The following is a 12,139-nucleotide window of genomic DNA, read 5'->3' on the forward strand; positions in this document are numbered from 1 at the left end:
GAAAGTTCACACTGGAGAACGGCCTTTTGAGTGCAGTGAATGTGGAAAAGCCTTCAGCAATAGCTCCACTCTCATTCAGCACCAGAAAGTACATACCGGGCAAAGGCCTTATGAATGCAGTGAATGTAGAAAGGCCTTCAGTCGCAGCTCCAGCCTGATTCAGCACTGGAGAATTCACACCGGCGAAAGGCCTTATGAGTGCAGTGAATGTGGGAAAGCCTTTGCTCACAGTTCCAGTCTCATTGAGCACTGGAGAGTTCACACAAGAGAAAGGCCTTATGAGTGCAGTGAATGTGGGAAATTCTTTAGCCAGAACTCCATTCTCATTAAACATCAGAAAGTTCACACTGGAGAAAGGCCTTATCAGTGCAGCGAATGTGGGAAGTTCTTTAGCCGAAAGTCCAGCCTTATTTATCACTGGAGAGTTCACACTGGAGAAAGGCCTTATGAGTGCAGTGAGTGCGGGAGAGCCTTCAGCAATAATTCTCACCTGGTTCGTCACCAGAGAGTTCACACACGGGAAAGGCCCTATGAGTGCAGCCAATGTGGGAAAGCCTTTAGTGAACGATCCACACTTGTTCGACACCAGATAGTACACACCAGAGAAAGGACTTATGAGTGTGGCCACTGTGGAAAAATTTTTAGCCGTCTTTGCAATCTTGCTCAGCATAAAAGGATTCATACCTGAGTGGAGTCTTATGGAAATGGTCCTTCAGAGAAGATTTTCAGCCAAGTCAAACTTGGAGCAGAATACCCACAGAGAAGTTACCTACATGTACCACTAATTTGGAAAAGTCTTCAAAAGCTACCCTGGCCTTTCTCAGCAGCCCAGAGCTGAGCTCTCTCCCCTATGGAGCACAAATCCGTTTTGAACCTGCCTGGATCCAAATATTTGCAACAGTCATCTACATATGCATGGAAAAAACAGCTCCCTGTGCCTCCTTTCCACTTTCCTGGAGGAAAACAAACTTATCCTGGGCCCATTGGAATGGCTTCATTCCCACTGCCTCTGAGAGGGTTAGGAAATGAACTGACCCCAGGCTGGTTGAGGGGCCTTGAGGGATGTCCAGTTTGGGCTTCTCAGGAAGACGCACATTCCTCATGGATGTTGTCATGTCTGCATGTAATCCCAATGATGTGTCCACTGAGCCCACACATTACCCTTCCCTGGAACCATTTACCCTGGTCTTCTCTATCCAGCATGATAATAAAAGACCTCATTGATCAACCCAGCTTAATTTTGGGGGTTGGGGTGGGGTAGGTTGAAAAAAGAAGCAGGTAGAGTGGGGGAAGGCTGATACAGGGCACCTGACAACATCTACCTCGGGGTATAAAAGGAACATAGGGAATTGCTCTATGATCTTTTGTGGCCCACTTCGCATTGCATTTGAAGGACTGGGAAAAACTGAAGGGCTCATAAAGTAAATATAGTGGCCTGTGTTTCAGAGATACCTGAAGGCCCAGAGCTTACCCTGAAGAAGGAGGATGTTAGCCTGCAACATTAGAATGGTCTATTGGATTAGAGGGCAGGTCCCTAGTTCACAGAGAGAACTCTGGGTTCCCCCATGTGAGGAGAAGCTGTCTTCTGGTTCCTAATAAGGGGATATGACCCTGGGAGGCCAGTAGAGGCCTAGTGAATACTGTATCCACCTAGTGGATAGAGAAACACTGGGTGTGAAGTAATAGGGAGTTGGGGAGACTAGGAAACTATAGGCCCATGCCATTGGGGATAAGGAGTAACCACAGTTCTCCATTAACTGTGGCTCTGCAGGTGAGGCACGTATAACTTAATCTGAGACCCACAGGGGCCATTTGGGAAGCCATCATTAGTACAGAAACACTGGCTGTGGAGAAGAAGACTAGTAAACTAGGGGGAACTTGGCTGTTCTAAAGGTACATCAGAAAATTCCAGGTGACTGGCCAAGTGAGATAAGAGTGCAGAACTACTACTACCACCACCTCCTCCTCCTCCTCCTCCTCCTCCTCCTCTTCCTCCTCTTCCTCCTCCTCTCTTCCTCCTCCTCTTCTTCTTCCTTCTTCTTCCTCCTCTTCCTTCTTCCTCCTCTTCCTCTTGTTCCTTATTCCTTCTTCTTCCTCCTCTTCCTTCTTCCTTCTTCCTCCTCTTCCTCTTCTTCCTCCTCCTCTTCTTCTTCTTCTTTCTTCCTCTTCTTTCTTCTTCTTCTTCTTCGTCTTCTTCTTCTTCTTCTCATCCCCTCCCCCTCCTCCTCCTCTTCTTCTTCTTTTAATGTTTATTCATTTTTGAGAGAGAGCACAAGCCAGGGAGAGGCAGAGAGGGAGCCGCAGAATCTGAAACAAGCTCCAAGCTCTGAGCTATCAGCACAGAGCCCAACAAGGGGCTCAAACCCACAAACCGTGAGATCATGACCTGAGCCAAAGTTGGGTGCTTAACCAACCAAGCCACCCAGGTGCCCCAAGGGTGCAGAACTTCTTAAGATCCGCAGACCTGTGTAGCACCCATAATGCAAATCCAAATAAGTGTTTTATGAATTCCTATATTCTTCCTGAGCTGTTCACCTCATGGCTGTCACCACACAAGAACTCTGACATTGAGAGGATAGAGCTCATGGTCTGGAGAGTGGTTTATGTGAATAACCAGAGTTTCTAGAAGATTGCATAGTCATGGCCTTCATTACCCCATTTCGGGTAGCCACCAAGGAAGTCTGTCCTTTTTAAGGGATGGGGAGACAACATGGTTGAATTAATATGGGTTTCTTAGATGTCTTGGCTTTCCAAGAAGAGCCAGATATGCAGATTTTTATGTGGCTTTTGGTTTTATGTTAGAAGCCATTTGAAAAAACATTTTGGTACAAAAGCAGTTTGACAAAACATGTATATGGGCTATATACATTCCCCTGTGTCCTTCCATGAGACCTGGGGGGAGAAAGACCTGGAGTTTTCTGACATGAGAGGCTTCAGCATGCAGTATCCATCCATAGTGCTTGGTGGATGAGAAGGCATTGTTGCTGCCTCCTCTTCGCGGTGACTTTTCCTAAAAGCCTAAAGGAAACAAGGAATGATAGCCACATCAGAGGCAGAACCCAAGACAGGCTTGCAGTCATCAAAATTTGCAGTAGGGCTGCTCAAGTACTCTCCAGCAGAGATGTTTGGGGGAATCCCACTCTGCTCAGACCTTCCTTCCTGGATGTAAGAATTATCTTTAATCAACATGGAGAACTCATGTGAGATCAGAGTTAAAGGCCAACTGAGCCACAAGAGGATCAAGCCTTCCAAGCAAATGGGGTAGGATAGACACTGGTCATCTCAATCCTTTGTACACTGTGTGGATGGCCATGGTTAGATTTCATAAATGGCCCCCAATTCATGGGTGAAGAATTCTTCTGTGGGTGAAGAACCTTCCTTAGAACAGCCTGGTCTCCTACTGGGGCTCAGTACACAGCAGCCAGTCTGTTGGAGAAGGAAGATTTTTGCCAGCGATGCCAGAACACTCCAGGCAAAGGCCTCATGGCCCTAACCTTATAGCTGTTCTGGATACCAGCCTATATGGGGCCTAGCAGTTACAGTGCTTTCAGTCCATTGTCAATCCACCGACACTGCACATTCTGCCCTCACTAGTGATAGCTCTTCTCTGAGCTCTGTCCAGTAGCAGTTCCCTGAATTTGGACCTTTGCCTGTGACCTCCCCCATGAGGGACACCCTCTGTAGTCTTCTCAACCTCTCCCAACTTTTCCTCTCCTCTAAGTCTGCTGTAATTTTCCTCCTCCAATTTGGTGTTAGCTTCTCTCTTTGATGCCTGAACCTTTGGCCTGATGCCAGCCCTCTGCTACCCTTATGTTTTCTTACATGGTTGTACCCACAGGTGCAAATGTTTCAAACCTCAAGGGTATATTTGTCTTTCTGAAATCATTGATCTTGAAGACTAGTGCTAAACAAGGTGTTCTTATCATTTTAAAGGTCACATGACTTAGCTTGGGCTGCAATAACAAAATACCATAGACTGAGTGGTTTAAACAACAGATACTTATTTTCTTATAGTTCTGGAGGCTGGAAGTCAGAGATCAGAGTGCCAGCATGTTTGGGTTCTGGTGATGACCCTCTCTGTGGCTTGCTTTCTTGCTGTGTCCTCACATGGTGGAGAGAGAGGAGAGTGTGACCTTTCTTCCTCTTCTCACAAAGGCACCAATCCCATTATGGAGCACCACCCTCATGAACTCATCTAAAACTAATTATGTCCCAGGGGCACCTGGGTGGCTCAGTGGCTTAAGGGCCCAACTTCAGCTCAGGTCATGTGCTTAGGTCATGATCTCATGGTTTGTGGGTTCAAGCCCCACATTGGGCTCTATGCTGACAGCTCAGAGCCTGAAGCCTGCTTTGGATTCTGTGTCTCCTTCTCTCTCTCTGCCCCTCCCCCACTCGAGCTCTGTCTCTCTGTTTCTCTCTCTCTCTCTCTCAAAAATAAATAAACATTATGGGGGTGCCTGGGTGGCTCAGTCGGTTGGGCATCCAACTTTAGCTCAGGTCATGATCTCACGGTTTGTGGGTTCAAGCCCTGCATTGGGCTCTGTGCTGACAGCTTGGAGCCTGGAGCCTGCTTTGGATTCTGTGTCTCCCTCTTTCTCTGCCCCTCCTCACTCACACTTCATCTCTCTCTCTCCTTCACATATATATAAACATTAAAAAATTTTTTTAATTAAAATAAATAAAAAACATTAAAAAATAAATAAATAAACCTAATTATGTCCCAGAGCCCTCTTGTCTAGATACCATCACTGGGATTAGGGCTTAAACATATGAAGTTTGGGGACATGCAGACATTCAGTCCATAACATCTATGGAAGGAAAGTGATTCTTTATGACCAGTATATGAAGTGCTAAGTCTTCAGGGTCACAGGACACAGTGTCAGTTTTATAGAATAAAACCAGTTGGTGACAGTAGTGAATATTAACACAAGGCGTGCCTGGGTAGCTGAGTCAGTTGAGCATCTGACTTTGGTTCAGGTCATGATATCAGGGTTCATGAGTTTGAGGCCCGCATCAGGATCTCTGCTGTCAGTGCAGAGCTCGCTTTGGATCCTTCTCTCCCCCCTCTCTCTGCCCCTCCCCTGCTCTCACTCTCGCGTGCTCTCTCAAAAACAAAACAAAACAAACCAAGAATATTAATGTTTATTATTTATTTTTCAGAGACAGAGTGTGAGCAGAGAAGGGGCAGAGAGAGAGGGAGACACAGAATCCGAAGCAGGCTCCAGGCCCAATGCGGGGCTCGAACTCACAGGCTGTGAGATCATGACCTGAGCTGAAGTCAGACACTTAACCGACTGAGCCACCTAGGGATGCCTGCTCCTTCATTTTATGAAGGGAAGGATAATAGCACAAATTACTTTTGTCTGGCATCCTCCACATTTAATAATTTGAAAGCACTTTTATCTACCAAATTGCAGATCAAAGAAAAAGTTAAAATTGACAAAATGAAGATGCCACCTTCTTAATTTTATTATAAAAGTAAAATGTTTCAATGATTTATCAATTTATAAGAAAAAGACTCAATTTTTAGCACAAAATATAGAAAACAGCCTTCACAGATATTTGGCTGCCAGGATTCTAAATATAAATGATTTTGCTGAAGGGCGCCTGGGTGGCTCAGTCCGTTAAGCTCCCGGCTTCTGCTCAGGTCATGATCTCACGGTCCATGAGTTTGAGCCCTGCATCAGGTTCTGTGCGGACAGCACAGGCCTGGAGCCTGTTTTGGATTCTGTGTCTCCCTCTTTCTCTGCCCCTCCCCTGCTAATGCTCTGTCTCTCTCTGTCTCAAAAATAAATAAAAACATTTTTAAAAATTTTAAAAAACAAATGATCTTGCTGAAAGCAGACAATTTCTAGTAAGTGTTATGAGAAGAATTAAAGAACATAGTGATATATTGGGGTACCCATGGTGTCTTAACCTTTTATGTATCACTTTTCTCACTATAGCAGCTTGAATCCAGCAACTTTCTTCCCCAACTTGAAGGGGAGAAACCTCTCCACTATTTGGACTCTGTTAGAACATTAACTACATCTTTGTAAAAGGAGATTTCAAAATGGAGCAAACAAGACTGGCTAAAAGGTCTCTTTTTAAAATAGAGTCAGGTGGTGGGGGGATGTGGGGGGGGGGGGTTACTCACAGAGCTGGATGTCCTGGTAGACCTGATGTGAAATTCCTGTGGAACAACAACACTTAAATGGTTTGCTAGGATTATTTACGTATTGAAAGTTTCTAGTTATGCTTTTCTAAAATTAATTAATTATTTTTAATTTATTTAAATCCAAGTTAGTTAACAGTGTAATAATGGTTTAAGGAGTAGAATTTAGTGATTCCTCAGTTACACATAACACCCAGTGCTCATCCCAACAAGTGCCCTCTTTAATGCCCATCGCCCATCTAGCCCATCCCAACCCACCTCTCTATAATTATGCTTTAAAAAAAATACTAAAAATAAAGGTTCAAGCTGCCAAAATACATCACATAATTAATTGATTAAATTAAATTAAACAGGGTCAGGCATAAGGGAGGAGAAACTTATGCACATCCTCACTGGGGAAACCATGAACTTAAATTTTTTTTTTTTTTTTTTTTAGTCAGCTGTAAGCTCTCAGCCTGGACTTAATTTACTCCTCACCATGACACCTGAATCATCCACATTTTCTTCACTTCAAAAAAAGCCAATGTGATTTAATAAGTTTCAATCCCTCATTTGCATATTAACTCTACCAATCTCAGTTAACCTAATTTAAATCCCTGTTTGTCTAGAGGAACTGAACATTTACTACACTCCTACCTAGCTTTTTGCCTGTATAACTCTACCCCTTCTTTGTCTTCTTTAGGATCCAATTCAAGTTTATACCTGAGTCTGTGTCTCCCAAATTGGAATTCTCATTGCTCAAGTATATGCTTATTTTCTTAAATTTTCAGTGAATTTTTGTTGGTAGACATCTTGTACACAACTTTTTTTTTTTTTACATTTTTAATTTATTTTTGATAGAGAGAGACATAGCACAAGTGGGGAGGGGCAGAGAGAGAGGGAGACACAGATCCGAAGCAGGCTCTACACTCGGAGCTGACAGCACAGAGCCTGATGCAGGGCTGGAACTCACAAACCGCGAGATAATGACCTGAGCCGAAATTGGATGTTTAACCAACTGAGCCACCCAGGCACCTTGAATTTTTTTTTTTTAATGTTTACTTTTGAGAGAGAGAGCGCGCGAGTAGGAGAAGGGCAGAGAGAAGAGGAGACAGAGAATCTCAAGCAGGCTCTGTGATGACAGCAGCGAGCCCCATGTGGGGTGAACCATGAGATCATGACCTGAGCTGAAGTCGGACTGATGCTCAACAGACTGAGCCATTAGGCACCGCCCCCCACCATCCACCTTTTTAAAGTTTAATTATTTATTGTGAGAGAGAGAGTGCACGCAAGTGGGGGAAAGGCAGAGAGAGAGAGAGAGAGAGAGAGAGAGAGAGAGAGAGAGAATCCCAAGTAGGCTCCACACCATCAGCACCATCAGCACCCAGCCCCATGTGGGGCTGGAACTCACAAACCAAACTGTGACATCACAACCTGAGATGAAATCAGGAGTCAGACACTTAACCGACTGAGTCACCCAGGTGCCCCCAGAACTTTTTTAGACTCTTTTGTATAACCTCATTTATTTTTTTCTTGATTGTTTATACTTAAAACAGAAGCCGACGTTTGCCCAGAAGGCTATCACAGATCATTCATTTTTAGAAAATAAGTCTTGGGGCACCTGGGTAGCTCAGTTGGTTAAGCGTCCGACTTCGGCTCAGGTCATGATCTCACGGGTCGTGGGCTCGAGCCCCTCATCAGGCTCTATGCTGACAGCTCAGAGCCTGGAGCCTGTTTCAGATTCTGTGTCTCCCTCTCTCTCTGCGCCCCCCCCCCCACTTGTGCTCGGTCTCTGTCTCAAAAATAAATAAACATTAAAAAAAAAAGTCTTTCCCAGAAATTCAGTTCACATTGATGAATTAATTGCCTTCATCCACACCTGCCAGTAGACAAATAACGAGAAAAAATAGTAATACTGATAGTATGTATGCTTTGAGGCATGACTTCAGTATGATTTGGAAAATGCTCTACTTATGGACCTCTATAGGAACCCATATAAATAAGAGACCATTACAGAACTTTTGATGCTCTGCTACAACTAAGGAGGTAGCTGTAATAAAAAGTGGACTTTTGCAAAACTGTTTCATGATATTACCTATAATGCAGAGTACCAGCAAAAATGGATTTATTCAGTAATAGCAGAGAATTACGATTGATTAGAGCAAGCTGTGACAAAACTTTATCCAATTCTGGAGATCAAAGGAAAGGAGGCTTTTTTATATAAGAAAGGAGAAGTTAGGAGGGGCTGTTGTAAACCAAAATTCCATTGGGGTAAACTGGGAGCTCAAAGGTGTAGTGTCTTCTCATTGGCTGGATTGTTTTGTTGTGTTTTTTTTCTCATTGACTGGATTGTGACTGTCTCTCATGTCTCTCTTAGGCTGGGCTTTTGCCAGTGTCAGGAAGGAAATCCTCCTTTCTTCTGCTGGAATGATGAACTACCGGTTTCTTCCTGTTGGGTCTGCCATTGATGACAGTGGTAGGGCATGAGGGTCCTCTTCCTACCTCCCAAGTCCATTTTATAAGGTTTCCTTTATAAATGTTCATATTTACCCCTTTTGATCAAGATCTTTCCTTAAAAGCATCACAGATCAAGGATCAGATTTTAGTGGTTTTGTCACTCAGTGCCAGAAAAAGGACCTTTCCTGGTTGTCATGTCCTAAGTTGGAGGGAAAGTGGAAACCAGTTGGAAACCACTTAAGGCCACATTTGAGTTAACATGGAAGGTTAGGAGAGAGAACTCCCAGACACTTCCCATCTATAATATAAATTTACCAAGATCATAAATATTGGAGATCATCTCTTTATTGGGTACATCATTCTTATAAAAGTTTGACCAGCAATGATATACAAAACTTAAAATTATTAAGTTTACAAAACAGAGGAAGTAACGTGATAATTCCAAATTGTATGATAGTTCTAAACCAGGACCTTAGGTCTGAAAGTAGCCAATTGAAATACTTATTGGCACTCTTTCTGACTCAGGGGAGTAAAGCTCTCACTATGGAGGCATACCTGGAGTGTGTATCCTCCTGGAAGTCTCCAATTAAGAGAGGCCATGAAAACAGAAGAGTGAATACTGCAGGAGCACATTGAAAGAACTAACCAAGTGAATTTGGTAAGATACAGTGCAAGTATAAACATGAAGCAATAGTTGATCAACTTTTTGCAAAACAGCAAAGTTTCAAAGATGTTTTAAAACAGTATCATCATCTCAAAAGAACTGTGTGGAACCAAATATGTTATTGATAATACAGCCTATAAACTTTAAATTCAAAAACCATGAATTTCAGTAAGAATCTCTGAATATCGGTTAATAGTTCATATTAAAGAAAGATTTTGTGAAGGGATGCCTGGGTGGCTCAGTCAGTTAAGGATCTGACTTAAGATTTCAGGTCATGATCTTACAGCTCATAAGTCTAAGCCCCACATCAGGCTCTATGCTGCCAGCTCAGGGCCTGCTTGGGATTCTGTTTCCCTCTCTCTCTGCCCCTTGCCCCCTCAAAATAAAAAACTAAACTTAAAAAAAAAATATATGTGTGTGTGTGTGTGTGTGTGTATATACATATATATGTGTGTGTATACATTTTTAATATATATATTAAATATAAATTTTTGTGAATTCTGAAGCTTCTAACCCTTCAGAAAAAGCAAGAGAAAAATTAATTTGTCACAGGATCACAATGAGGCTGTTTCCAAAAGGCCATAGTCAAAAAAAGAGGTTTCCCCTTTCGTGAGGGCTTAGAAAATGCAGACAGGGGTCCTTTCTTCCCATAAAAGGGAGAGAAGAAGCAACAGTGAGAAAAAATGCATGCAAGATCCAAACATCTTGGGAAAGTTGTCTCATCAGATGTTGTCTGCTTCACTTTGGGAAATCTTTACTTTCAGATTAATAGATGGTGTGCAGGTCCAGTCGGGTTTGGTTATTTCTTTAGCTCCATCATGTAAATCCAAGAGTCTATTGCCTGGAGTTTGGTGGCACAAGACTTGGTGTGAAGTTCCTGATAAAGGCCTTTCCAGTGAGGCAGTAGAGTTTTCTGGAGCAGTCTTTTCCTGGTTGTAAGGTGTGATGCTTAAGGTCATTGTCTTCCAGGAGTGCACTGTGAAAAGATGGCTCTACCGAAGCATGGTTACTTTTAATAGAACCAACTAGGCTTTTACAATATTGTAGTATATGTTCTTTGTTCTTTTATCAACTGTGGATCAAAGGAGGCATGGCCAAATGCATTGGCCATCCTGTGACTATCTCAAAGGGTGAGTCTGTGTTCCCAAAGGGGTGGATCTGAGGTTTAGAAGGACTAACAACTATGCTTTCAGCCAAAATATTTGGAAGACCTCTGTAAATTTTGCCAAATGACTCTTTTTTAAAGCATATTTATTCATTTTGAGAGAGAGCATTGTCAGCACTGAGCTCAACATGGGGCTCAACCCACAAATCGTGAGATCATGACCTGAGCTGAAATCAAGTCAGAGGTTTAACCGACTGAGCCACTCAGACTCCCTACCAATTGAGTCTTAACCATGCTGTTAGTGCATTCAGTTAACCCTGAGGATTGAAGATGGTATGCTAATGAAAGTTTTGTAAAACCAGCTAAACAGTGCAGAGTTGTCAAAGCACCTGTCCAGTGAAATGGGTTCCCCTCGCACTATAGAGTTGGAGAGGGATTTTCCCAGGTAGGGATAATCTCTTCTGAAACAATTTTAGCCATGGTAGAATGACTGACCTGTCTACAAGGGAAAGCTTTGATCCAGTGAGAAAACATACAAACCATGATTAAAATATATTTATATCCACAAGATGGGGAAGCTGTATGAAATCCATTTTTTTAACAGGTTTCCCTGGATTATACTTTGGACAGATGGGATGAGTGAGGTAGGTACTTTGTGAGACCTTATTAATATTTCCCAACCAAAACTGGTTCATGAATGTTGTCATTTTCTCAGTAAACCAATGGTTTGATGCATGTACAGTTGTAAGTAGGGAGAATTTTAGAATTTCTGGTAGAGCTGGATTGTTATTTGCTCCAAACCAAAGTTCTCTATTACTATTGAACCAACAATTATTAGATTTTCAATACTGTTTTTCCTTTGGGTGTTTCTGATCATTCCTCGCCACCCAAATTATCACTTGGGATAACATCTCTTTGGACCAAGACAGAGGTTTGGCTACTGGCCTCCTTGCAAGCAGCATTTTTGGTGGAAATATCAGTGAGGTGCTTTCTTTTGGCCTCCAGGGAGTTGAGTGTGGAATGCCTGGAAAGCTTAATAATATCCAGAGCAGCTGGCAAAGGTATTGCATCTAATAAAATTTGGACATAGGAGTCATTTTTAATTTTATCCCCATTGGAAGTAGGGATATATTGTTGTTTCCATAATATTCAAAAGTCATGATTTACCCCAAAGGAATACTGACCATGGGTATAAATGTTTGCAGTTTTACCCTTGACTAAGGGTACACAAAATACACACACACAATTAACATAAAAATACACAAAAATAAACTCAAAATGGATGACCTAAATATGAGACAGGAAACCATGAAAACCCTAGAGGAGAAAACAGGCAACAACCTCTTTGACCTCGGCTGCAGCAATTTCCTGCTCAACACATCTCCAAAGGCAAGGGAAATGAAAGCAAAAATGAAGTTATTGGGACCTCAAGATAAAAAGCTTCTGCACTGCAAAGGAAACATTCAACAAAATTAAAAGGCAACCGACGGGATGGGAAAAGATATTTGCAGATGACATATCAGATAAAGGCTTAGTATCCAAAATCTATAAAGAACTTACCAAACTCAACATCTGAAAACAAATAATCCAGTGAAGGAATGGGCAGAAGACATGAATAGACATTTTTCCAAAGAAGACATCCAGATGGCCGACAGACACTTAAAAAGATGCTCAACATCACTCAGCATCAGGGAAATACAAATCAAAACCACACTGAGATACCACCTCATGCCGGTCAGAGTGGCTAAAATTAACAACTCAGGAAACAACAGATGTTGGG

The 12,139-nt window shown here is 42.5% G+C and overlaps 2 protein-coding genes across 9 annotated transcripts in view; one reads left to right on the forward strand and one right to left on the reverse strand.

Annotated features, from left to right (window-relative positions):
* ZNF132 (zinc finger protein 132) overlaps window positions 1-1,228 on the forward strand; it is a 6,872-nt gene extending 5,644 nt beyond the window's left edge. For 3 of the 4 annotated variants that reach the window (XM_040465239.1, XM_040465240.1, XM_040465241.1), the window contains one exon: window positions 1-1,228. This exon is cut by the window's left edge and continues 1,300 nt beyond it. In XM_040465239.1, coding sequence (XP_040321173.1) covers window positions 1-688 — 688 coding nt within the window. In that variant the 3' untranslated portion in view covers window positions 689-1,228. The other variant, XM_040465242.1, reaches the window with a different exon arrangement.
* A 1,539-nt stretch (window positions 1,229-2,767) lies between these two features.
* ZNF584 (zinc finger protein 584) overlaps window positions 2,768-12,139 on the reverse strand; it is a 35,904-nt gene continuing 26,532 nt past the window's right edge. For 2 of the 5 annotated variants that reach the window (XR_005787363.1, XR_005787368.1), the window contains one exon: window positions 5,744-6,172. The gene's annotated coding sequence lies outside the window, so the exon portion shown is untranslated. Of the gene's footprint in view, window positions 3,019-3,980; window positions 4,103-5,743; window positions 6,173-12,139 lie in introns of those variants that run through there. The other 3 variants (XR_005787367.1, XR_005787366.1, XR_005787365.1) reach the window with 3 other exon arrangements.

The sequence above is a fragment of the Herpailurus yagouaroundi genome, unplaced genomic scaffold (assembly GCF_014898765.1).
Source record: "Herpailurus yagouaroundi ecotype Mexico unplaced genomic scaffold, PumYag 557, whole genome shotgun sequence".
NCBI classification, from domain to species: domain Eukaryota; kingdom Metazoa; phylum Chordata; class Mammalia; order Carnivora; family Felidae; genus Herpailurus; species Herpailurus yagouaroundi.